Source organism: Ctenopharyngodon idella, chromosome 22, assembly GCF_019924925.1.
Source record: "Ctenopharyngodon idella isolate HZGC_01 chromosome 22, HZGC01, whole genome shotgun sequence".
Taxonomy (NCBI): domain Eukaryota; kingdom Metazoa; phylum Chordata; class Actinopteri; order Cypriniformes; family Xenocyprididae; genus Ctenopharyngodon; species Ctenopharyngodon idella.
In genome coordinates this window covers 8,257,473-8,285,234 of record NC_067241.1, presented here as the reverse complement: position 1 = coordinate 8,285,234, position 27,762 = coordinate 8,257,473, and the positions used below count along the sequence as shown (strand labels likewise).

Here is a 27,762-nt window from a genome sequence, read left to right as displayed (position 1 = left end):
AATCACTCCCCCGAAGATCTTTCACAAGATGGCCACCCCCTGGAAGGCTATGTGGAGGAGTTCCTCGAGCTCTGCCACCTGGTGTCCTGGAGCAACGGCACTCTAAAGACATGTTTTTGGAGTGGGCTGGATGACCACCTGTTTCGATGACTGCCAGCAGGAGTTATTACCTGCACGCTTGCACAGTAAATGGATTATGCGCTGTGGCTGATTGGCTCGCTATTCACGGTTGGAGATATAGAAGATGACCCTCCCACTCCCACCATCCAGTCATCAGTTGTCCTCTCTCCAGTGACCTCACCTGCCTCGGATCTCCTCCCTAGATTTTCCTCACTCCTAATACCTGCCACAAACCTAGAGCCAGCTCCAAAACCTGCCAGGGACCACAAGCCAGAGACCACTACAGACCCAGAGCCTGCCGAGTCTGTCCAGGTGTGTGAGCAGGCCCCAATGTCCATTCTGGAGCTCGAGCATGAACCAGTGTTCACCTGCACTCACCATGAGCATGTACCACAAGCCAAAGCCCACTACAGACCCAGAGCCGAAGCCTGCCAAGTCTGACCAGGTCTATGAACCAGTATTGATGTTCATCCCTGAGGGAGTGCTGATGGAGTTTGACATCATGGAGTGGAGTTCCACTTATCCTCATGCCCCAGAAGTTTGTACCTCCTGTGAACTCCTTGATTCCCTGATTGCCTCCTACATTCAAGCCCTGTTGCCACCATTGGTCACGTCCAGTCCCAAGTCTTTTTGTTCGCATTGGCTCTGCCCAGCTCCAAGTTGTCACTGGTCAAGCCCAGCTCCAAGTTGTCGCTGACCAGCCTTTCCCTCCTCCACTGCCAAAGACAACGAGTTCCTCTGCCTCACCTCCGCTGTCTCCCTTCATTGGCTCATCCAGTGGTTATGCCGTGCTGCTCGGATCCGCCTTGGGCTACCCAGTTGTCAGCTCCGGCCCATTGGCTCCACCTTGGCTCAACACTCCTTTGGCTCCACCGTGGTCCCTCATCCCTCAGGCTCCACCTTGGCCAGTCATCACCCTGATTGTGCCACGGACGTCTGGTCTTCCGGCTATGCCTCATCCCTCCACCCCTTAGGCTCCACAGGGCTGTTCCTTCCCTCTGGCTCCACCGTTTTCCTCACCCCTACTGTCTCGATCCGGTCTGCTGAGCCCCGTTTCCGCAAGCCTGCGGTTATGCCTCAGCCCTCTAGTCCATAGGTGTCACCCCAGATCTTTGGCTCCTCAGCTCCACCTCATTCAGACAGGCTCCTGGCTCCACCTTGGCTCTTCCCTCCATTGGTTCCACTGTGAGCCTTCATCTTAGCACCGTTCTGTATCACATTATGGCCCCTCACTTCTTTATCTCCTCCCTGGCTCCTCCCTCCCCCCACTCTGCCTTGGACTGTTCTGTCAGCCCTCTCCTGTCACAGCGTCGGGAGCTGCCGTACAGGAGGGGGGAGTAATGCATTTCCCATCATCCTCTCTGACACCTAACCACGCACACCTGGAACTCATCTAGCCTTCATCATCAGAGCTATATAGAGCACACACACTACCTCAGTCATGATCTGACCTCATCTGATGGTACAGACTACTTACCTGCTTGATGTTCCTACCTTGCTAGCTACTTCTATCTCCAGTAATCCAAGTCATCCTCCAGTCATCATGTCATCCAAGTTGTCTTCCAGTCATCCCTCGTCTTAACATTGTTCTCTTGTGTGTGTGCTCCAATGATTCTGTCAGACAAAGACTCAAAGTTAACAATACAAGTCTCTCATCTGCTAACGATATCAATTATCATCATTTACCTGTTTATGCATTGTGTTCCTGTCTTATCTGCAAATAAACCTACCTGTTCGAGTTTTACCTCAGTTCTGGTCATTGTGTCCAAGCCTAAGCGTGACAGTAGATATGCATGTGTTAGTGTTGTTGATCAGTGTAATATTGACTTTAAACAAACTCAAACACAATTAGGAATAGTAAACGTAAACTGAATTCATGTTTGATTTTTGACTGCAATGTCTTCAGTGAGATTCTTGTCATGCACACAACTTCATTTAATTGCATTTCTCTGTGCAGGTCTCATCAAATTGGAAATGTGGGCTCTTTCTGGCAAGATATCATCATCAATATGATTAAACCTGGATGATTTTGTATGCTTTCTGCATGTCAAAATGTAATGGTATCCAATGAAGTTATGCGTCTGTTTTTGGCCTGTTTTCTCTTTCAGCTGGCAACATTTTGGCACTTCCATCATCAGCTGATTCAGTTCTCCAAACATGAAATGAAAGCCAATCTCATTCCAATCTCATCGCAAAGATAGAGAGAAACAAGAGTGGACATGTATTATAGTGCCCAATCTATCAAGACTAGATCCTATGTAAAATATTCTTAGACACTGTAGGCCACACAGTAAAAATACAATAGTTAAAAAAAATCAAGATGCTTTTAGATGTTTTTGTGCTCTCCACAACTTAATGAAAGTCCTCACTAACACTACTTATTTAGCCATTTGAAATTATTTATTCACTAAATGCAAAGTCTCTGGTTCAGACAATAAAATCTTGTCAAGGCAACTAGGCCTACATCTTGCGATTTCATCATTTAACCCATCCCAATTCTATAGCACATGAAACGGGCATAAGTGCCAAGAATGGCACATATACTCTATACTCCACCAGCACTCTTCTACCACTCATTTAATGCTTTTACATGTATGTTAATGTTTGAAATTGTATCATTCTGGGCTGTGTTTCTGAAAAACATTTGTTTTCCTATGGTTACTTATACAACCTGAATTCCGGAAATGTTGGGACATTTTTTAAATTTGAATAAAATGAAAACTAAAAGACTTTCATATCACATGAGCCAATATTTTATTCACAATAGAATGTAGATAACATAACAAATGTTTAAACAGAGAAATGAGCTCATTTCAAATTTGATGCCTGCTACAGGTCTCAAAAAAGTTGGCACGGGGGCAACAAATGGCTGAAAAAGCAAGAAATTTTGAAAAGATTCAGCTGGGAGAACATCTAGCAACTAATTAAGTTAATTGATATCAGGTCTGTAACATGATTAGCTATAAAAGGGATGTCTTAGAGAGTCAGAGTCTCTCAGAAGTAAAGATGGGGAGAGGCTCACCAATCTGTGAAAGAGTGTGTAAAAAGATTGTGGAACACTTTAAAAACAATGTTCCTCAATGTCAAATTGCAAAGGCTTTGCAAATCTCATCATCTACAATGCATATCATCATCAAAAGATTCAGAGAAACTGGAGAAATCTCTGTGCGTAAGGGACAAGGCCAAAGACCTTATTGGATGCCTGTGGTCTTCGGGCCCTCAGACGACACTGCATCACTCATCGGCATGATTGTGTCAATGACATTACTAAATGGGCCCAGGAATACTTCCAGAAACCACTGTCGGTAAACACAAACCGCTGTGCCATCTGCAGATGCCAACTAAAGCTCTATCATGCAAAAAGGAAGCCATATGTGAACATGGTCCAGAAGCGCCGTCGTGTCCTGTGGGCCAAGGCTCATTTAAAATGGACTGTTTCAAAGTGGAAAAGTGTTCTATGGTCAGACGAGTCCAAATTTGACATTCTTTTTGGAAATCACGGATGCCGTGTCCTCCAGGCTAAAGAGGAGGGAGACCTTCCAGCATGTTATCAGTGTTCAGTTCAGCTTGCATGTTTTGGAAGGCACTATGAATGCTGAAAGGTATATAAAGGTTTTAGAGGAACATATACTCCCCTCCGGACGATGTCCGGTTCAGGGAAGGCCTTGTGTATTTCAGCAGGACAATGCAAAACCACATACTGCAGCTTACAACAGCATGGCTTCGTTGTAGAAGAGTCCGGGTGCTGAATTGGCCTGCCTGCAGTCCAGATCTTTCACCTATAGAGAAAAATACGTCAAATACGTTCTCAGTTTAAACATTTATGTTATCTATGTTCTATTGTGAAAAAAATATTGGCTCATGTGATTTGAAAGTCTTTTAGTTTTCATTTTATTCAAATTAAAAAAACATCCCAACATTTCCGGAATTCGGGTAGTTATCTCCTGTATACTCCCTGTTCAGTTCAGTCCTTTGTTGGTTATTGTTTACGTAATGTGTTGTTTATTTCCTTGTGTTCTTCTAATGATTTCCTGCGTTCATCATTAAAGCTGACTGTTTAAAATATTCCTAGTTTGTGCGCCTTGCTTACGACATGTTATACACTTAGCTTCAAAAGATGGAGAAAGGTGATTTGCGATTGTTTATGTAATCCTTTTTAATATTCAATGCATTGTTTCATTTATACTTGAAGATTGTAGCTTGGCAACTCAAAAAACCACCATAGCTTGCATGTAAATGTACTTATTGAGAAGTTTAACCAATTCTGGCAAAGGGTGGTTGGAGAGAATGATGGAGTTGCAAGGGAATGGCACTTTTCTGCCAAAAACAGGACCGGGAATGAGTTAATTGACCAATTCTGTGATGTTGTTTTTTTCCCCCCAGATACCCCAGGGAAGGACAATGTGCTCCAAACACCACAACTGCTCTCCTCCCAGAGTCACCATCAGGCAGTGCTTATACCAAGAGCTGCTAGCTTGAGGGAGATGATTATTCATGAGAGTCATCAAGAAGCTACAAGCCTTGTGATTTATATTGTCATGCTACCAAAACCTGATGACACATCCTGTTTTTTAATGAGGTGTGGCGGATTGAGACAGACACGACAGGTGTGGCATCAGGCCTGTATCACAAGAGCTCACTGGTAACACATCTTTCCAGTGGATGGCGAAGGTCAGAGATATCAAATCTGTTTATGTTTTCCTTGCTCTATAATGCTCTGCTATTTCCCTGTGTGTGTACTTGAACCGCCTGTGGGATAAGAGTGACTGTTCATGACATGTACAGTCAACCAAAAGGCTGTTCTGTTTTCTGTGATGTGCAGGGAAGAATAAAGATGCAGTACAAAGCGCTGGAGCTGATGACACCCATTACGCACTTCTAGAGCTTTTGACTCTGACTCACTCTGCTGTAATATCCTCTCAAACAGTAACAGATGGTACCGACTATTTCACTGCCTTCAGACATGTTTGTAGGTGGGTGCTGGTGTGTGTGTGTGCATCTTTAAATACATCAGTGTTGTACGTAATATGACTTTTCCCAAGTACACTATTAACCCCAGTTTGATGTAAATGTGTTTTTCCACTTGACTTTAGCACTATAAAAAAAATGACTGCTACACAACATCGTCCTGTGATGCTGAAAACCTTGAGATTGAGACATCCTCTAATCTTTCATTTATGAAGACGACACAACATAAGATTAAACAGTATAACATAACATGAAAAATAAATTAAGTAAATGAATATTCCATATACATATACACAACCCGAATTCCGGAAAAGTTGGGACGTTTTTTTAAAATTTGAATAAAATGAAAACTAAAAGACTTTCAAATCACATGAGCCAATATTTTATTCACAATAGAACATAGATAACATAACAAATGTTGAGAAATTTTACAATTTTATGCACAAAATGAGCTCATTTCAAATTTGATGCCTGCTACAGGTCTCAAAATAGTTGGGACGGGGGCATGTTTACCATGGTGTAGCATCTCCTCTTCTTTTCAAAACAGTTTGAAGACATCTGGTCATCGAGGTAATGACTTTCTGGAGTTTTGGTGTTGGAATTTGGTCCCATTCTTGCCTGATATAGGTTTCCAGCTGCTGAAGAGTTTGTGGTCATCTTTGATGTATTTTTCGTTTAATGATGCGCCAAATGTTCTCTATAGGTGAAAGATCTGGACTGCAGGCAGGCCAATTCAGCACCCGGACTCTTCTACGACAAAGCCATGCTGTTATAATAGCTGTATTATGTGGTTTTGCATTGTCCTGCTGAAATACACAAGGCCTTCCTTCAAATAGACATTGTCTGGAAACCTTTATATACCTTTCAGCATTCATAGTGCCTTCCAAAACATGCAAGCTGCCCATACCGTATGCACTTATGCACCCCCATACCATCAGAGATGCTGGCTTTTGAACTGAACGCTGATAACACGCTGGAAGGTCTCCCTCCTCTTCAGCACGGAGGACACAGGGTCCGTGATTTCCAACAGGAATGTCAAATTTGGACTCGTCTGACCATAGAACACTTTTCCACTTTGAAACAGTCCATTTTAAATTAGCTTTGGCCCACAGGACACGACGGCACTTCTGGACCATGTTCACATATGGCTTCCTTTTTGCATGATAGAGCTTTAGTTGGCATCTGCAGATGGCACGGCGGATTGTGTTTACGACAGTGGTTTCTGGAAGTATTCCTGGGTCCATTTAGTAATGTCATTGACACAATCATGCCGATGAGTGATGCAGTGTCGTCTGAGGGCCCGAAGACCACGGGCATCCAATAAAGGTCTTCAGCCTTGTCCAGTTAGTAAAGTTTTCAACCTTAATAAACCATTGTCTTACAAGAGTTGTTCACCCAAAAATGGATATTTTTTAATATAACTCTGATTGTGTTCATCTGAAAGAAGATATATATACCTAGGATGGCTTTAGGGTGAGTAAATCATGGGATAATTTTCAGTTTTGGATGAACTATCTCTTTAAGCTAGATTGTTGACTAAATCAAATAGTTGTAATTTTGCCTGATTTGTTCAGATCAAACTAGACTGAGAAAAATGCAGAGGTTTGGCATGAAGCTGAAGTCAGGGCCGAAATTGATGTCACTGTGAACTCCCAACTCTGGATAAAGTATTCAATGGATGTGAAACCTGCTCCTAAAATATGTATTTTTCTTGAGGTAAAAGTTTAAAGTGTCTCATTCTGACCTGCATGTGTTGCTCAGAATGTCTCAGTTCATGAAATGCAAAAGCCTTGAAAATATTCTCTTTAGTTTTTCTGTCTGTCTGTGGCTTGTCGATACAGAGTGTCCTCTGTGTGATACGGCTTGAAGCTCTCAGCACAGTCCTTGAAGGCCGTCAACATTAACCTATGAAAACACAAAGACAAAGAACAGGAAAACAAAGAGAGTCTGCTCTTTTTGAAAAACACATTTGTTTTGCCTGGACGTCTGATTTCATGAACTAATTCAGATGGATCACTGTATTTTTTTATTGGGTGTTCTGAATGTATGAGATTGAATTCTAATATTATGCAAAAAAATTATTTAATATGAACAGGAATTACAGTCACAAAGTAAGTCTGTGAAGCACAAATTTATTTGACCTCCTCAGGGAAAACTAGTCTCATTCTAAAAAGATTATTGGCTCATGTTTGTTTTCGGCCTTCATTTTGCTTCTGCCTGTGTCAGAATGGTGGTGAATCAAAGCTCAGCTATCATCCTTGTTTTTCAGCTAATACGATTAACAACAGGGCTCTCTTCCCTCCACAGATTGTATCCATCCTTTCACAGAGCCACACGTTCCTGTGGAAAACATGCCGTATCTGTCACTACAGCTTCCTGTGTTAACGAATTACACCCAGAAACGGATGGGTCACAACAGACCCTTCTCTCTCAATCTTCCTGCCCTCTCCTTTTCTCTCTCAATAGTGTTTGATATATTTGATCAAAGAACAAATACTGTTGCTGTACTTAATAAAACATAATTAGACTGTTGCTTTGGCTTCTATCTAACAAGTCAAAGTGATGTCTAATGCTTAGGGTGCAAGTCTTGCTTTGAATAATAAAGCTGATTGCAAAATGTTTTCATGTCTCATTCTTTCTGTCTAAATTTATCTTTGAGAATAAATTGCACTCTTTTTCTAATCCAATAATAAATAAAGGAATGTAGACAGAATTCTTGGGATTACAATGGGAAAATGTAAGCACTTAACATAATTGTCTCTCCCTACATGTCATTTCTCTTTTTTTCCCCTTTTTCTTTGCTCCTCCTTGATCTCTTTGCCTGTTACTGTACTAATTCCGTATTTACTGTCCATAAAACTGAGCATATTTTATTAGCCCATATTTAGACTCCAATTATAGCAATGACAACATTTTTCCTGGTCTTCACAGTCTGTCAAACAAGATCTCTCCCGCCACTTGTGTGCATTGTGAACATGTTTTGTTGTGCATTTGTGATATTGGTAACACTTTACAATAAGGTTCATTAGTTAACATTAATTAACTACATTAGTTAACATGAACTAATAATGAACTGCACTTATACAGCATTTATTAATCTTTGTTAATGTTAATTTCAACATTTACTAATACGTTATTAAAATCTTGTTAACATTAGTTAATGCACTGTGAACTAACATGAACAAACAATGAACAACTGTATTTTTTTTATTAAACAATGTTAACGAAGATCAGTAAATACAGTAACAAATGTATTGCTCATGGTTAGTTCATGTTAGTTAATGCATTAACTAATGTTTAACTAATGAACCTTGCTGTAAAGTGTTATCATGATATTTATATATGTGTGTGATTTGTTAATTATATCTAATTGAATACAGATTTAGGACACGAACTGACCAATAACTAGACATCTTCGAACTCTACTATGAGATCCAGCATGGTCCCTCCATTTCTCTTTGCACGTCTTCCTCTCTAAGAAAGCACCAAAATTGTGTGTACATTAGCAAATGCAACATACAGAAGCAGGTCTTTACAAATACCTTGATTATGCCAGTTTAACCTATCTGAGATGTTTTGCTTAAGCTCCTGGTATATGCAAGATTTTGGACTGTTCCATCTTAGATTCCATGGCCTTGTTGACACCTTGTCTTTGCATATGGCTATTTTCATTTAATCTCCATTGATATCTCTCTGCTTTTCTTTCTTGTTTTCTTGTTTTGATCTAGGGACTGTGGGCAAGAAAAAAACAGACAAATGAGATTTGACCCAGCACCAATAAGTAATGCCAGTGTCATATGGCACAAAATGATACCTGGTTTCAGACTGCTGGATTTAGTTAAAGTTGTATTGGGGGTAATATGATGTCATCCTGCCCCAAGGTTCTCTGATAAATTAGGCAGTTACAGCTGGTCCCCTCTCTTTCCCTCTAAGGAATGAAGTACTGGGAATGTTTGCAGTCAAAGACAGTTACCCAAGGGAGACTGGCTGTCTACACCAGGTTTTATTGGTACCAAGAGGGTTATGGAGTCTCATAGACAGGCCCATACTGGGCCATTATAAGATCCAGCTGAAATAAATGTAATGTATTAAACAGCAAACTCCGTCTCCTAAATTATTACAAAGTGAAACACTTGTAGTCTCGACTCATTGTATAAAATGAGCAATTGGTCCCAAAAGTATGTGAAATAATATGAATACATTTCGAAATTAATCTTCTAGTCTCACATACACACATTTGGTTTCACTATATTAGTGAGCACATCTCGATGATGACCCTAACCTGACTCCTAAACCTAAAATGACTATTTTAAAGAAAACAGGCTGATTTATAAGTCTCAAACAATGAGGAGCACTTCAAATGTCCTCACAAGCTGGTTTTCGACATACTAAACTATATTTGCGAGGACGTTTCAAAGTTTGTCCCTCCAAAGTGCACACACACACATAGGCTACAGTAGAGGATGAATGGTCTCACCAGGAAACAGACCCTCCTGACACATTTATGCTGTGCAGTATAAAGATTGGATGAAATCCAATGTGACTTGAGAGAAAGAAAAAAACGTTTTGTGTCTTTTAATGTAACCTATGTCAGAGTGTTCTAGTCATTTTGTGTTACTAAGACAATGAATGGATATTATTACCTCAACAAATGTTGGTGTTAAACAGCCAGCCGAAGCTCTTTGTCGAGCAGCAGCAACAGTGTTCAGGCAGATGGAGCAGATACAGGCGCTCTGAACAGGGTGACATCATACCTTTACAATCTGAAGGCGCGGCCGCCGGTATCACGTCAGCTCGAGAGGCGCTCGCGCGAACACAAGAGTAACCCCCCTCTTTGATACTTTACCAATTAAGGTTCTCGCATTAAGAGCAGAGAGGACAGAAGGAGGCAGAAAAGACTAAAGGGTGTCACTAGTGTTTTTTCTCGAGTTCAGCGAACAAGCCTTTCCTCCAGGGACACTCGTCCGGTCCGGGAGGGTCGTTCAGTGAGATTTCTGCACTGTGGTACAGTGAAGCTCACCCTCTGCTGCCTGTGCCACACGCAAAACCGAAGGGATACAGCAACAAGATTCGCTTCAAGACAAGCAGCAAAATGTAAGTTATAAAACCTCTATTTAGGGCTGCGAGGCATGTTTTGTATTGCATTAAGTGCTGTTAAGCACAATGTTATAGGAAGCTTACTTTTATTATAGTTTTGCGTCAAAACTAAATTCGTTTAGGGATAAATTCGTAGAAAAACAATGACGCAGACTTTTTACCACAAAAAAGTCTTGTGTTTTGCGTAAATGTTTCGTGTAGCGGGATGGGTGCGTGCAGCGAATTGTCTGCAATGGTGCTGAATGACTGAATATCATATATTGAGTACTTATTAGTGCCCTGCATGCTTAACGAGGTGTGAGGGCTTATACGATATTGCGAAGAACTAGGAGACCGAATAAAAAGGGAGAAAGCTATAACGAGTATTAACGAAATCATTTAGCCTAGGCTACATTAAGGCTTTGTCTGTACAAGCAAATCCAAACATTAATATTTAATTCATATTAATACTTCATGTGATGTCCTCATTTACGAAAAGTGTATAAACCCGACGCTCTGCAGACGTTTTGGCTCATCACTCGTAATCTAATTAAGGCCTCCTCACCAAATAAGGGAAAATATGGAAAGGTCCGCGCGCCCTTCATCCTTTGATGTGAGTTGCGCGCGCCCCCCCATGCTCGAGGAGAATCTTGCACGAAACATCCTGACCTCACCTGGATGACTATAGTAAGACAGTAAGACTGATACAACATTAGGTTTTTCAGTAAAAACACGAAATTTTCTTCCTATAGGGGGAGAACGGGGCTAGTTGTCACACAGGGAAGTTGTCACAAGATCTAGGCTATTTATCAGTAACTATAATGTTTTGAGTCAAAAGTCCAGTTACACAAATGTGTGTTTTCTCTAGCGGTCGTTTTGTATGTTGGTTTCAAACACATGGTTCAAAAGTCATTCTTTTACACAGAATTTTAGTGAATTCTGTCCTCCAAACTAAAATGACAGAATCATTCATTATATTTTTTTTTCCTATAGCTGTTGGTTAAAAAAGTGAGCACTATGAAACCACACTGGCATACACTCAGATGAGTCTACTATATAATAAAAGTAGATTTTAATTGAAAGGTTGAACTGTTTGCCATGATAGGGGTGTTTTATTTTCATAAATGCCTGGATGTGGCCAGGTTTTTTAATATAAATTTACCAGGCTCCATTGTGACAATTCACCTCTTATAGTTTGACAACATGCCTCATTTTGGTCAATCTGTGCTTAAAGTTGAAAAGTTGTGATATTCTTTCTTCCCTATTGTGACATATCCAAGTGAATGTTGATTTTGTCTTTTGGGAATTGATTGGATCCTTGGATGGTTGTGGATTGCTACTATTGCTGTGATGTCATGTGAGTGACAGGTTGTCCCGCCCTCATGCCAGTAAACACATCATCAGAGAAGAGTAGAGATGTCACATCAAGAGGGAGGAGTTATTTTGATTAAAGATCATTTAAAAAAAAAAATGTGCATGGATAAATAATTTATAATAAACACTGCTATATTCCATGAAAAGATAAGAACTGTCAAATTTGATTTCATGGTGACTAATGAACTGCACCTTAACCCCCACCCCCCTCTGGGTAACAATGGTGGAAATGTTCGATAGATTTTTTTTCTATAGCCAAGACTTTATGGTATGTGCCAAATGTAAACCTTCTCTGAGAAATATTCACTGGAGTACAAAGTGTGACAACTAGTCCCAGTCTCTTGCAGTGTTATAATTATTTGCATTTAAGAATTATATAAAACACACCCTTGCTGCTCATTTCTAATATAGTTTCTATGTGCACAACAGCAATAGAAAAGCCACATCCTGTTGACACAAGAATTGAACACCTTTACAAAAATACCCATAATGCCATCCTTCCCCTCGATGTGTAATCTGTGTTTTTCACTGATGCAGACGAGATGCACATCAGCCTTTGTGGTTGACAGCCAGTGTGTGGGTTAACCACACTTTTCAGCATGGCTGAATCATGGCATCACGTGCCCTCTTCACTTCACTATTCTGACAATTTTCTGTCCTCAAATGAACCTAATGTCCAGTGATTATACTAAGATCAAATGATTACATTTAAATCATGTTTACATTTAGATTACGTTTAAATCATGTTTTGATTATATGAATGTTGAAATGTATGAAATGCCTCAAAGATGATTATCATTGTTTTCCTTCAGATAAGGTAACTCTTGTCAACAGCTATGAGTTAAAGTTCAGACAAAAATGAAAATTCTGTCATCATTTATTCACCCTCACATTGTTCCAAACCTGTATGAATTTCTTTCATCTGCTGAACACAAAAGAAGATATTTTGAAGAATGTCAGTAACCAAACAGCTGATGGACCTTATTTTTTTATATACTATGGAAGTCAATGGGGTCCATCAACTGTTTGGTTACCCATATTCTTTAAAATATCTTCTTGTGTGTTCAGCAGATGAAAGAAATTCATACAGGTTTGGAACGACTTGATGACAGAATTTTCATTTTTGGGTGAACTATCCCTTTAATAGTCTTCTGTCATAAGGGAGTGTAGCTCAGTGTTCTTTTCAACTATGTGTCTCAAAGCTTGATAATATTCCCTTATTTGTCTGCTACAGTACTTACAGTCCCATTTGTGGTGCATTGGAAAACCCATTCTGCCTGGTCAGACATGATATTTCTATTATTATTTATTAAAAAACAACTTTGAAGTTTGTGAATGTTATACATCAAATTAAACAAGAGAACCTGCTGATTCAGATTATTCCAGTTCTTTAATTTAACATCCACGATTGAAAATCAAATTACTATATTGGACAAGAAATGTTACTCTATCTCTCTCTTTTTACCATCAATAAGTGCTGTGTGTGAAAAAATCATAAAATCAGCCTGTCATACTTCATATTTCCTGCAGGTGACGCCAAACTACTGGGCTCAGCAGTACTGGCTGTCCTGAATGCCTGACTTGTTTGTTTTTCTTTTGTTTCTGAGCAACTGGCCTATTTACACTTGAACTGTATTGTGGACATTATAATATCACATGGGATTTGAGAACAATAAGACATTAGTGATTTTGTTGAAAATCAGATATATGGTTATACATTACGAGGAGTATAAATAACTAGTTATGAATGCAGTTCATGATCTTGAGTTTGGCACGATGTAACCTTATTGATTTTAAGTTATGTTGTGAGACTGTAATGAAAAACCCGAAGGCTAGCCTGAGCCTCTCTTCTGCTCATCTTATGTTCTGTTAAAAATATCAGGCATTCCCTGAGCATAAATCTGAAAGAGAACGAGAACAAGAGTATAACATATTATGTGTGGTTATGTAGATGTTTTATGATGGGGGGTGGGGAATTGGAGAGGGGGTCAGGGGGGCATCGGTGGCTCATTACATGAAGGGCATTCCACAGATTCTCCTGGAGAGACAAATGCTGAAAAAAAAGCTCTAAAGGGAAACATTCTTTTTGGACTGCGTCCTCACACACTGTTTTGGCCCATTTGCCTTATTTAGTCAAATGCTGGATTAATGCAGCTCTAAATTGTTCTATTTTGTGACTTTCTCCAATAAAATGGGTACAAGGAGGTTGGAAATCCTGCCAAGATTTTTATATGCACATCTTTGGTATTCGGACACCTCCTTAGACATATTTTCAATGTTCTTACTCATTTATTGTGAATTTTCACTTAAGTTATTCGGACATCTTGTCCAACAGCAGTTCATAATTTGATCATTAATCGTGGTAGCCTTTACGTCAACACATGAATATGGCATAGTAGAACATTTGTTTAGAATTAGTCTGGACTAGATCTATGTGTGTTGATAAATGCATAAAGTGAAACACTATTTTAGAATTAATGTCCATAACTGGTTTTACATAGTGGACTTGCTTGCATTGGCTTTTAAATGTAAAGTAAATAAAAAGCTTTCACATGTCTGAGGAGGTAACCATAGCAAATGTAATTTGCGAGCACATTCTTTACCGATTTGACGCTTTTTTCCCCTATATTTCGAAAACTTATTTTGACAAATGTAATTTTCGTTGTCTGTTCGTGAAGAGCAAACACACCATTATGATAGTGTACACACACTAGATACATTCTCATTGCGTAATATCCTGTGAATGCTGCATAAGTGTGCTGTTTTCAGACCGGTAACCTTTCACTTACAGAATAAAAAAGACTAAATGAATGACACAATGACACACATTCATTCAGCAACTTCTTAAAAACGGTAGAAATAATCTATGTTTGACCAAGTCCACGTACTTATTGATGAGAATGACAAATGTAATGAAATGCCCATATCCCATGTGTATTTTCGCCTAATTTTAGTCAAATCTTTTGTTTTCCTCCTAGTCACATAACTTTGGAAAGAAGAGCACACAAATTGTACAATTCCTCAAGACTCCACCCAAAAAGCGAGACAGCGAATTAGTGCAGGAGACCCGAGTCGATAAAAATGAGTCAACACACACGCCCCCACCAGTCGAGCAGCGCCGCCGCCGCTCCCCTATCCAACGCTTCTCTCTCCCCGGACAAGGACGCAGACATGCCCGCTACAGAGAAAGATCTCGCCGAGGACGCACCATGGAAGAAGATCCAGCAAAATACATTCACGCGCTGGTGCAACGAGCATCTGAAATGTGTCAATAAACGCATAGCGAACCTGCAGACGGACCTGAGCGATGGGCTCCGGCTGATCGCGCTTCTGGAGGTGCTCAGCCAGAAGAAGATGTTCCGCAAGTACAACCAGCGCCCCACGTTCAGACAGATGCAGCTGGAGAACGTCTCTGTGGCTCTGGAGTTCCTGGACAGGGAAAACATCAAGCTGGTGTCCATAGGTATGTGTGCTTTTTTTTTTATTTCTCATTTTGGTCAGTTTTGAACATTACGCTTTCTTAAATATAGTTAGAAAATGATAATACTATGTGTTTTTGGTGTTTATTCCCATGTTTGTTGCATCCAACTATCCGACTTCTGCATAGCCAACAAACGGCATGAAATTTTAGGCAGGCCACAAAATAACGGGAAAGAATGATGGAAATGAAGGCCTTTGTGGCCACAGATTGTTTTGTGCAAAGCTGTATCATTGCTTCACAAGTTGCACGTGTTTTGTGGACTTTTTGTAACTTGTTGCTCAGGCGGACGGTGGTGAAAATAAGATATTGCTTTAGTCGCGTTTGCAGAATCTGACAAAGAAGTGAGGATTCTGAGGAACCACAGTCGCTCCATTCAACTGTTGCAAGTCCAGCCCCGAATGTCGTAAAGCAGCAGTAGACATCGTGGCGGATAGTTTTAGGGTAGTTTAACCATAGTTTGAGTGCTGAATGAGGCAAAGCTCAACTAGTGCACCCAGACTTTTATTTTCTGTTAAATGTTGATGCTGTAGGGCGAGGAGGGTGGAGAACTGAACCGTTCCTCTCAATTGGAATGTTCACTTCCTCGGAGGTTTTCATCTCCAGTGTAGTTTTGACATTATATTTGTCGGACTATTGTTATTATAATTCTCACGTGGCTATCAGTGAACATGGCTTTCACCAGGCCAGTCGCACAAAGTGGAAATATCGATCCGCGAGGACACGCCTTCCTCTCATAAGGAGCAAACTTGTCTTCATCAGAGTTGAAAATGGTTCTTTTGGGTGCCAACGTTTTTTGGATTAGAACATCAAGTTGCACAACATTGCCTGTGTTAGAAATGTCCAGACATGGTTCTCTCATTCAATGCCGGTTGTGATTGATGACTAACACAATGACACGCCCTCCAGTTTATGGCTCATTTTAGACACTAGCGGTGAAGAGTGAATGGTTCGTAGAATGTGTGCTGCGCAGTCTGATAATGAATTTTAACTCTTGGGAATTTGAGAATCTTTTTATTTTTATTTCTTGGTTTCTAGCTCCTCTTGGGTTATTTAAGTTACGCAATCCTAATCTACAATCCTATATCTAATAAGGGTCATTCATGAAAATATAGAATTATGAGAATAGTCATTTAGTCATAATTTACATCTGTGATTCATATAAGATTTGGCATTTTCTCCTTTTTTATTACAAAAAGGGATTACTCAGCAAAGTTTGAGTGAACCGTTATTATAATGTAAAATTACACTCAAAAATATTCAAGCCCATTTTTAAGATTTACGAATTTGAATTGTGTAGTAAAATTCCATCAAATTGAATTAAATAATCCGTTACATATTATTAATATTAAATTCTTAATTCATAAAATAAATATGTAAGGATTATTCAATTCAGTTTGATAGAATTTTACTACACAATTCAAATTCATAAATCTTAGAAACTGGTAAATATTTTTTTTTGAGTGAATTTGGCATTTAATTCTTTAATGAATCAGGTTTTCATCAGGTTTTGCACAAATTTATGGAGTTCTCCAGCATGATTCAAGATGATCCAAAGAGAATCTTGAGCTTTAATAAAAGCAAACACTACTTGATCATCTGTACAGAGTCATTATCATTGTCACAGATTTGTGTCTTTGATTATTGTCCTAGAAATAATGCAGTATCTTTAGATTTTCTTAATATTAAATATTTTTGCATTTTATTTCCAAGTTTAAGCTGATTTAAGCTACAATTTTCAGTCCAGATTGATTGTTCCGAGTGTTTGAATGCAATTTGTTCTCTTCAGGAAGCTCATGTTTTCATCATCAGTGCCACAGCCCAATGGCTGTAGGGTTTTGTTCTTAGTGGGATACTTTCCCAACGCCCAGAGGGTATGAATAAACATCCTTTCAGATGTGTTGCAATCAAGGATTATTCAGCAATTGCTCAATATTTTTATTTAGAAACACCTTCATCCCTTACTGTTAATATGGGAAAACTAAGTTTTGCTGGAATTGCTTATACACAGATGATGGTGTGATTGGATTTTATGACGGCATTTCAGTCAATGAATGAAGCATTTTTCGCCATGCATATGAGTTATTTGCATCCTGTAGAAAATAGAAATGCATGTGCTTATTGGTAGGACAGTTTGTTTTCTAATAATTGCTGTGAGTTTTTAGTAACTGGATCTGTTTATATCACTGATGTTCTTGCTTTGCTATAAGAATATTAAAATGTGTGAGCATATAAAGAATTACTAAACATGTACTTGTGTTTGCTTGTATGATGCAAGCATAAAAGTGGTATGTGTGTTCCCCTGTCATGACAGGCCCCATATTTTACTTGTCTATGCGAAATAGAGTTGCCTTCCAAGGTGGGGAAGAACATGACAGCCTCGTATCTCTGTCTTGATCTGGGTGGAGCTCATAAGAGAGCCTTCAAGTGTGGTGCCTTGAGACGCTCTAATCGGTTTCTTCATCTGGCATGTTAGTACTTAAATATGACATAATGGAGCTTGATCTTGATCAACACAGCCTCTTTAATCATTTATGACACTTAAGAATATTTGATGCTATTTAGCAAGTTGCTCAATATCTTGCCTTAGTTGAGGTGCTTTTAAATGCAATAGTTCACTGGAGTCAGAATAGTGAATTTGGTCAATTGTCTTTAAGGTTGCCAAAGTGAGTTGCATGTTAAGACTTGTTTCTGTTGTGTTGGCAGTAAGTGTATGCCTTTAGGTGCAGAATAAAATAACTTTAATAAACTTGTGGCCTGCTGTGTCAGAGCTTCCAGAATGCAGTGAGATTAAATTCAAATGGAGCACATGATTCCAGTGTATTGATTTTGCTCTGATCATTTGAACCTATATTGAGTTTACGCTGTTCAAATGTTTATCACATTTAAATGTTCTCACTATAAAACTCATGTTGGTTGCATTTAGCTTTTTCATGTTTTGCAGTTTTAAGCTTTATTTAAAAGAAAAAATTAAAACATTTTAATAAAAATAAGTACTTTATTCTAAAGTGTTATAGAGTTAAATGGAGAGGTATGTAATTATTTAGCAGGTCCATGGTAAGAGAGGCCTCCTGATGTTCCTGTTCTTTATTGGCAATGCCAGGATTTCCTGTTCATTTGAGAGACAGTACTGTGGCATGGAGCACAGCAGTGGGGCTTTTTTTCAACTGCCTTGGTTGCTGAAGTATTTTTCTCATTCATTTTCTCCATGGGGATTAAAAAAAATTCCAAGACAAGAACCAAACCAACCAGTTTTGAGATGAATCACTATATAATTTATACTTAATTCTTTTTATATATAACTACAATCCCATGAAGCATTGTGTATTATGTAATCGAATCAAAAACAACAAAATTGTATCAAGCATTACTGTCATTAAGTATAAAATATAATATATTTATGTAACTTAAATGGAAAACATTCAAATATGCACAAGTATCTAGTAGGAAATCTGACCCAATTACTTCATGTGCAATGCTTCATGGGAATGGAAGTTTGCTGTTGAGCTCTTTTGGCATGGTTTCCATAGTTATAGTGTCTGCTTGGTGGTTCAACAGTGGACCTATGTAAGGATTATGGGTAGTCCTTCACTAGGCACTGAATTTGAAATCATACTATAGAAGCATAAATTTGTTAATCTTTATTTTTAGAGCCTGAACTGCTACACTCCTGAACAGGACTTCCATGTGACTGCCGTTGCGTTAAATATCTGTAAAGTCGGCATAAACTAAAATAAATGGGGTGTTCTTATGCATACTTGCACCAACGAATAAGTGGCATGTGTATAAGTGTGCGTGATTGTGTACCCTCACACCCTTCACCACACTGGAAAGCACCCTATGGCAAGTCTCGCAACCCAACCTCAGTGTGGTTTTACCGTTCTGTTTGTGTCTTCTGTGCTGTTTTAATTGGTCGTACTTGAATCTCCAAATTTCTGCATAAACAAAAGAATAAGGTGATTTTTTTTTTTTTTTTTTTTTGCACTTGAATAACTGTGACTCAGATGTTACACTTTACTGTAAACCCCTTTTAAAGGTTTTTTTAAGGACATTGTCACCATGCTAGACAAACAGCTGCATGAAAACCACATGAAGACATCTGCCATGTGCGTACTCTGAAAAGCCTCGTGACAACAAACTGAGACGGGCAAATGGGTAGGTAGACAGATAAATGCAACCAACAGAGGAGATGGTGAATCAAGACGAGTAGAAAAGACTGTTCCTCTGTTGAGCTGAGATTGCTGCAATTCAGTTTGCCCCTTTCTTTCGGATATAAGAAATTGAATTTGCCTGGAGTTGTGAAGCTAATGCAGAGAAATGGGTAGTTTTTTAAAAAATATTTTTAGACTGAGGATATGATGTATTCAGTTTGGGAGAAGGGAGGTGGGTCAAAGGGGGATGGAAGGCAAATAAGAGAAGTGCAAGTGGGATCAAGGAAGGGTGGAGCGGTGGTGGTAGTGGTGGGGGGTTTCCTAATGGGTATAATTGCATGGCTCTTCCTTGATCCGGTAACCCATAGAAGAATTCATCACTAACATTTTTTGTGTGCTGATGTAAAACTCCTTGTAAGGATTGTTTAATGGAGATGGTAGGGGTGATTCATCCATGATGGTTTTAGGAAAAGAATCCAGCACAAGTGGCACTTATCAGATTGTCCCAAAGCATTTGTCTCCACCCTTATTTAAAGGCAGAGATTTATGTGCACAGTCACACTGGCAGAAATACTGATGAATGGAAATATAACTGAATGTGGCCAGATCTTTTGCAATCTTGTTAAATTGTAGACTGGCCTTGTATGCCTGCGTGATATATGGATTGTGGCACTAAACACACTCTATGGGCTTTGATGTAACGAAAATCGTATGTTTAATATGGACACATACTCTCCTGGCCTCTTGTTTGAGGTGAAGTTGATGGAACTGGGTTCCATCCAGACACTAAACATCCAAGCCAAATGACAATCCAGCTCTGTCAATATGGGGTTTTACAAAAGCACTACCGCAGCAGTTTTCTGTTCTAGTCAGTTTTCCCTCCCTAACTACTCCCCTTTCTTTCTCTGCCTCCTCCTGCTCCCTCCCTCTCCCTGCTGTAATCAGAAACCCCTGTGCAAGGGAATGGGTGGCCTGCCAGGATCAAGTTTGCTTCTGCCCTTTTAAGGCTAAAAAACCAAGGGGAACATTTCCAGAGAGAGAGTGAGAAGGAGGGAGGAAAGGAGGGAGGGACATTTGCAAGTCATAGAAAGTAAAAGAAAAGGAAGTTTTCTTGCAGAATTCATGCTCTAAAATCATGTATTGGATGTGCTCTATTTTAGGAGAAAAAGCTGGGACGATCAGAATTCGCAATTTCTGTGCCACGTGGTTCTCATTAAGACCTTCAGCAATAACTGTTGTTTTCATGCTATTTTAGGTTCTTCAAACTGCAGATATTAGATAAAGAAACCTGCTGACTAGCTCTAGTGTCATTGTGGGCGTCCTGTGTGGCAAATTTTGTCCTGGCGTTAAACTGAAAAACGTTGAATCGCATAGAATGTTATTTGAGGGACCCATGTCTGCATAGTTTACAAAAAGATAGATTAACACTTTATTAAAGTTGTCCTGATGTAGAAATTCACCCATCTATGTTTTAAATGCATCTTATTAATCTTATTGTGAATGATCAGACTTTTTTGAAAATATCATTTTTTTTCAGAGGATTTAAAGGGTTAGTTCACCCCAAAAAAAAAATTCTGTCATTAATTACTCACCCTCATGTCGTTCCATACCCGTAAGTCCTTCGTTCATCTTCGGAACACAAATTAAGATATTTTACATAAAATCCGATGGCTCAGTGAGGCCTGCATTGCCAGCAAGATAATTAACACTTTCAATGCCTAGAAAGCTACTAAAGACGGATTTAAAACAGTTCATGTGACTACAGTGGTTCAACCTTAATGTTATGAAGTGACGAGTATACTTTTTGTGTGCCAAAAAAAACTAAAATAACGACTTTGATAATATCTAGTGATGGGCGATTTCAAAACACTGCTTCATGACGCTTCGAAGCTTTACGAATAATTTGTTTAGAATCAGTGGTTCGGAGCGAGTATCAAACTGGCAAAGTCATGCCCCCCAGTGGTGAACCATTGAAATTTCGAAAGACTTATCACGTAACGAAGCCTCGTTTACTGAAATCACGTTTACTGACTTTGGCGCTCTGATTCGAAACAAAAGATTCGTAAAGCTTCATGAAGCAGTGTTTTGAAATCGCCCATCACCAGATATTGTCAGTCTTTATTTTGTTTTTTGTTTTTTTGGCGCACAAAAAGTATTCTCGTTGCTTCATAACATTAAGGTTGAACCACTGTAGTCACATGAACTGTTTTAAATACGTCTTTAGTAGCTTTCTGGGCATTGAAAGAATTATCTTGCTGGTAATAGAGGCCTCACTGAGCCATCTGATTTTATTAAAAAAAATCCTAATTTGTGTTCCGAAGATGAACGAAGGTCTTACAGGGTGTGGAACGACATGAGGGTGAATAACCAATGACAGAATTTTCATTTTTGGGTGAACTAACTCTTTAAAGGCCTTATAAGACTAAGGAGAGAGAAGAGGGGTCATTTATGTTGAATTTTCCGTCTCTGATTGCATTTGTGTATAGACGTCCTGACCACAATGATAAGACCTTTTTGGAATGTGTGCAATTTCCTCAATTCTCCTCTACAGCTGTGAGCAAACATGAAACCCCCACTGCTGGAAAATGACCTCAACTTTGTGAATGAAAAGATATTAGGCTAATTATTGAACTGAAATATGTGACATTTTCCTATGATATATATCTTGGTATGAACACTCCTCCTCCTCCCCGTCTTCAGACATCTGCAGTGTGTTATGTTGTCCGGTGATATTGGGTCAAGGAAGAGGGCTGATGTCAGAGTGGCTAAGGTTATTTGGCATGTCCAGACAGAGGATTGAGTCATGGGAATGATTTTCTGCTCTGATCCACTACTGATGATTCAGCACTCCAACATGGATCAAACAGGAAGGCCACAACTCCCTAACCTTTTCTCAGTCCCTCCCTGTCTAAGTCCGTGGTTGTGTCCTAAGGCTTGGCAGGCAGTATATGGGGGTAGAAAAGTAACAAAGCATATCCGAATCCAGTGTTTGCATAACATCCTTTCTACCAAGATACCTTCATCTGATCGGCAGCATATCATTGCCTTTTCCCCACAATCATTTGCCGCTAAGTGGAAAAAATGGTATTAGATTTAGCTGTTTAAATAAGTTTGGTAACACTTTACAATAAGGTTCCATTTGTTAACATAGCTGCATTTGTTAACATGAACCAAAAATGAATAGTTGTCATTTTTATTAACTACTTTTAACAAAGATTAATAAATACTGTAACAAAAATATTGCTCATTGTTAGTTTATGTTAAAGCATTACTAAAGGGACCCCGTCTTCTTAATCTTACCTTAATTCATTTAAAAATGTTATGACTTGTCATGTCTAATGAGAAGTAAGCATTATGGACACTTTGCCAATTTGCTTTGTCCAAATCTCTCTCGGATTTGTTTTAGGTCATCAGACATGACGTCATGATGCCTTCATGCAGAAAACAGCTTGTTTAGTCATCGAGTGACTGGACAGGAATGCCGCTTCCTTGGGTTTCGGACACAGGCTATCTCTGTCCTTTGTATATTTTGTCTTTGACTGTCCCTCTCTTCTTTCCGTCATCTATCTCTTTTTCAGTCTCTTTTGATTTATCTTCTCTTACTCACTGCCAGCATTCTCTCTCGGACATGAGATTCATGTTTTGGGAATTTGATGGAGAGCTGTGAGCACAAATGTCCTTAAAAGGAATGAGTGTGCTGTGTGTATGTTTCCTGCAGTGTGTGGTGGGAATGCTGCAGCAACACAGATTCCTGTCATGTTTCATATGTTTGCCATTGTGTGCAGTGCGTCACCAGGCCTGTGTCCTCCTCCAACCCCCTTCCACCTCTAGTTCATGATGGTCAAGTGATCATGCCCAAATCAACTAGTCTATTAGTGTGGTCAACTAGTTTACAGAATAAAAATCTAGATAGTGATACTTTAAAATGAGACTGAACTTTGGATAAGTTTTAGTGTGCCGTTCATTTTCACAGAAGTTATTTCTAAATCAATCACCACTATAGCCCGCAAGCATTGTCTAATGCGTTAACCACCTTTGACAATCAATTTCAGGAAAATTAAAGTCTGACTCTGTTATTGTATGTTGACATTGTTTTCATTTATTATTTTTCTATTACTTTATTTAAACATCTCACCCCATGAGCGTTGGCTTTTTTTTTTTAAAGTGTAGAAAAGTCTAAAAAACTTTGCTTTCATTTCCATTATGCACTCCATTCAGCCATTTATAAACGCAAGAACGCATCCAATGTGGCCAACCCCTAAGAAATGCTTCTGATCAGCTTTTGGTGGTCATGACTCTAAATCAACCTAATTATACAGCACTAAGGCAGACTAGCAGACTCTTCATTCAAACATTCCTACCCCCATTCCAAATTAACCCCAAAAAGATCTCCTGAAACTTTTAACATTTACATATTTTCGTGGGAACCACAAACCTCAGCATGCTGTTCTGTCAATGAGGGAGGGCCGCTGGGGTGGTGATGAATAAGATGGCATGAATTTTATCTACACCCCCAATACTAGTGAGTCTCAAGGTCTTTGCTCTGATTTGACCGGATAAAACAAATCACCAAAGGAATTTGTCAGAAGCCGATAATTTACCAAGGCCCTAAAGGCCAAAAATATGCTGCATGTGAGAAAATAACTGTGAATAATTTTAATTGTATTGCCTGTAATTGAGATAGATAGATAGATATATATATATATATATATATATATATATATATATATATATATATATATATATATATATATATATATATATATATATATATATATATATATATATATATATATATATATATATATAATTTTATTTTTTTTGGCCTTCAGGGTGTCTTTGTAAACCCTGCCCTGGCTTGCGTTTGTTAGGCACGCCTCTAATACCTTAAACAAGCACCAACAAGTTCCCATGTAATAAGACTTGCATTCTGTCTTTTTTGTTATTTCTGTCTTCATTTCACTAGCATAACAGTGAATCAGACTGCAATAGTCACTCATCATAATCTGTGCTATTGTTTTAGGCTGACTATGAGTTTGCTTCTAATATTTCACTCATACATTTTTATTTATTTATTTTTTTTTTTTTCTCCTTCAGTGATCTTGTAGGAATAAGATGCTTTAGAGTCATAAAGTTAGCATGATCTACAGGACGTTCCATTTGAGCTGACGCTGGAAGAATTTGGTTATGTTTAAACTTCCCCTTCCAGCATTAACCATAATGGCACTTTTTTTTTTATGGGTTCATAAATTTCCGTATTATTGCCCTGTTGCTGAATCGCATGCCCAGTGTGTTTGGTCTGAGAATAAAGGGATCAGAGAAGGTTCAATAGCACCTTCACCAAAAGCCAAGATGAATTCCAGCAGACTCTAGGGGCTCATGGTTTGTAAACCGCACCGGGAGACCAGAACTAGAGAAAAATGTGTCCATTTTACATGGCCAAACAAGCACAGTTGGATAACTGGAACGGGTCAGGAGGGGGATAAAATGTTATGTGAGATCTCATAATATACAATGCATTCATTTTGAGTCTATTTCTGAACGGATCAAATGCTTTCTTTCCTCTTTGTGACAATGCTTTGCCCAGCTAGCTAGATTGAGTTTTGTTAGGTTTTAAAATGATAGTTAACTCAAATTAAAATAGTCTTTTACTCTCCCTCATGTCATGCCTTCAGTGAAAGTCCATTCCCCTAAAACTTTGACCATTTAAAAAGTGAATTGTAAAAGTATTCCTTATGAATCGAGCAGTGTAATCCAAGTGTTTACCATATTTGATGAGCTCTACGTGCATTTTATTTTTTTTTAAGCTTCAAGGTTTTGGTAGAATTCAAATTCAGTTAAGGGACAGATCTTTCAAGTATCAGTAACACTTTAAAAAAATTAAAGCCCCATTAATGTGTTAACGCGTCTTTTCACTTGATTTTGATTTTGTTTTGATTTGAATAATGTGTTAATGTTGAAGTTATTAACTTATATTAACTACTAGAACCTTATTATTGTGTTACCATAAATTGGTGTTTCAAAGATAAATGAAAGTCCTATGTCTTTGGAACACAGGATGCAGAATGAGCGTTTAATAACAGTGTTTTTAGTTGAACTAACCTTTTAAAATCTAATCTGAAACAAAGCATAGTATGGTGAATTCAGGAGTGTCACTCTGGCTAATTTGTGATATCAAACATTTGTGATATCACACATGATAATTTACCTTGTCACCTCCTTTTTGCTAGCACATTGGTTTCTGGGTTGTATCTGGGTCGAATCTCACCTCCCTTTTGTCCCCTGCAAGGTTAACTGCATCCTCAGTGGAGGATGATTCAGTTAAAACAGGAAGCCTCACTGCACTGTACTACCCTGCCCTATTCCACCCCAAGGCCATGTAAGCGCTATCAGTGAACCATTATTCACGTTATCTTCAAATATCTCTTAATTTCTTTCAATGTCCCAGCTTGGATTAGACCTCACTTAAATACTAAATGCAGTGTATGCAGAGGAATGAGTGTTTTCTCTCTGTGCTTTGAATTGTTTCAACTGTCCTTTGTGACTCGGGACACACTTGCAAGCCTGTAACCACATTCTGGATGGGCGTATGCTCTTGTTAAAGAGAGATGGAAAGGGAAGTGTGAAAGTGTTGAATGAGGGTGTAGATCAGTGTGTTCAGATCTTGATGTCGAAACAGGGTGGAGTGACTAGAGGAGGATTTACATTTATTTCCCTCTCTTTTTATAGCAGAGCTTAGGCTATAAGGCTTCATCTGGCTCTTTCAAATTTAAAATTGAAATTTTGTCCCGAAAAGACCCTCAGATTGGACCGTGCCAACCATCTAGACATCTAATCCACAAATGTCTCCTCTGATCATTATCTACACTCTAAATCTGAAGTCGTGCCAGCTTTAAGTCTGAACGTTTCAAATATGCAGTGCAGATACAAACACTTCATTGTTTGGTGACCATTTTTAGGATGGTCAGAAACATATTGCACCATCTTGTGCTGAATGCTAAAAAGATTTGTCCCAGCTTTATGGGTTACAGATGCTTTCAGATGATTAAAAATCAATTTACTTCAATGTGTTTTGGCAGTCTCTGTGTAACTCTTCTCTCCATATCTGTTACAGACAGTAAGGCCATAGTGGATGGGAACCTGAAGCTGATCCTGGGTCTGATATGGACTCTTATCCTGCATTATTCCATCTCTATGCCTATGTGGGACGAGGAGGAGGAGACCGAAGAAAGCAAGCAGAAGACGCCCAAGCAGAGGCTGCTCGGATGGATACAGAACAAGCTGCCCGAGCTGCCCATCACCAACTTCAGCCGCGACTGGCAGTCAGGGAAAGCCCTTGGCGCGCTGGTGGACAGTTGTGCTCCAGGTGAACGAGAGATCTGGGAATTATGAAAGATCTCAAGATCTTTTCATACCACTTGAGGGCTGAAACACTTAGTATTAAATCCTCCTGGTTAGCCTACATGAATAATGGGTCATTTTTGAGTAATAAACAAATCAGTTTTGAACTGTTAAATGGAAATGACTCAAACTTAAATAGTTAAATTAAACTCAGCAAAACTGAGCATCTTTTTTATGCTCTCAAGTAGCAAGACAAGCTTGTTTTTCGAAACTAGTCTAATGACACAGTCCTTGGAAATCTTTGGCCAAATACAATTTATTTATTTTTTTTTTCTTTTTGGTTTGCAGGTCTTTGTCCAGACTGGGATTCCTGGGATCAGACCAAACCTGTGGACAATGCCAGGGAGGCCATGCAGCAGGCTGATGACTGGCTTGGTGTTCCTCAGGTACTTTATTTTATTTCAGTCATCTCTTGCCTTTTCATTAACTACTGAATAATCAGAGAACAAGAGCCCCCACCTGGCGTGTTTCTAATTTAGCGCAACAACCGTAGCTTTTGTGGTTTCATCATTACCTGAATTGGAATGGAAGCAAATGAAAAATCATTCGGCTCTGTCACGCCACATAAGGAACTGAGTCAAATCATTTTTTCTCTACTGAGGTCCTGAAACTACCCAGTGAGTTTTTTTTTTTTTTTTTTTTTTTTTTGTTGCAACGCGTGCCAAGCCTGGCATGTTGCGTGCCGTCAGTTATGCATGTGGTTAGATATGTTTCCGTCCTCAGGGTAGAAGGTACTATGATACAGACTTTTTTTTTTTTTTTTTTTTTTTCTTGTGTGTGTTCTGCCACTCAACATAAATTTCCCGTTGACAAGTGGGTTTGGCTTCAAGACACCATATTGCACAATGAACACTTTTACTAAAAATGACCTTGTTTTACAAATTGTTTATTGTGTTTTGGTTGGTTTGGGTTAATTCACATGCCTTGTTTCGTCACCAGGTGATCACTCCAGAAGAAATTGTTGATCCCAATGTGGACGAGCACTCTGTTATGACTTATCTGTCCCAGTTCCCAAAAGCCAAACTCAAGCCTGGTGCCCCCCTGCGGCCCAAACTCAACCCCAAAAAGGCCCGTGCATATGGACCAGGTAAACCGTGATCAATTACTTATAGCAGTTTTGTTTGCTGTGGTTTTTAGTTTAGTGATGTCTGCTGTTGATCATTTTAATATGTTTGAGAGACAGTTCTTGGTTAA

The 27,762-nt window shown here is 39.1% G+C and overlaps 1 protein-coding gene and 2 long non-coding RNA genes across 3 annotated transcripts in view; 2 read left to right on the top strand and 1 right to left on the bottom strand.

The window, feature by feature from the left end:
• The first annotated feature begins 4,126 nt into the window (after nt 1-4,126).
• LOC127504788 (uncharacterized) lies at nt 4,127-7,533 on the top strand. The gene is made up of 3 exons (XR_007927445.1): nt 4,127-4,791; nt 4,943-5,093; nt 7,396-7,533. It is a non-coding gene; the product is annotated as an uncharacterized LOC127504788 (long non-coding RNA).
• Nucleotides 7,534-8,673: 1,140 nt separating this feature from the next.
• On the bottom strand, nt 8,674-9,808 carry LOC127504787 (uncharacterized). Its single transcript, XR_007927444.1, has 3 exons — nt 9,732-9,808; nt 8,903-9,157; nt 8,674-8,819 (listed from the first exon to the last, which is right to left on the bottom strand). It is a non-coding gene; the product is annotated as an uncharacterized LOC127504787 (long non-coding RNA).
• A 145-nt stretch (nt 9,809-9,953) lies between these two features.
• The window catches only part of flna (filamin A, alpha (actin binding protein 280)), a 41,760-nt gene continuing 23,951 nt past the window's right edge, over nt 9,954-27,762 (top strand). The window contains exons 1-5 of the mRNA XM_051879765.1: nt 9,954-10,182; nt 14,517-15,001; nt 26,282-26,533; nt 26,857-26,954; nt 27,508-27,655. Coding sequence (XP_051735725.1) covers nt 14,620-15,001; nt 26,282-26,533; nt 26,857-26,954; nt 27,508-27,655 — 880 coding nt within the window. The 5' untranslated portion in view covers nt 9,954-10,182; nt 14,517-14,619. The remainder of the gene's footprint in view (nt 10,183-14,516; nt 15,002-26,281; nt 26,534-26,856; nt 26,955-27,507; nt 27,656-27,762) is intronic.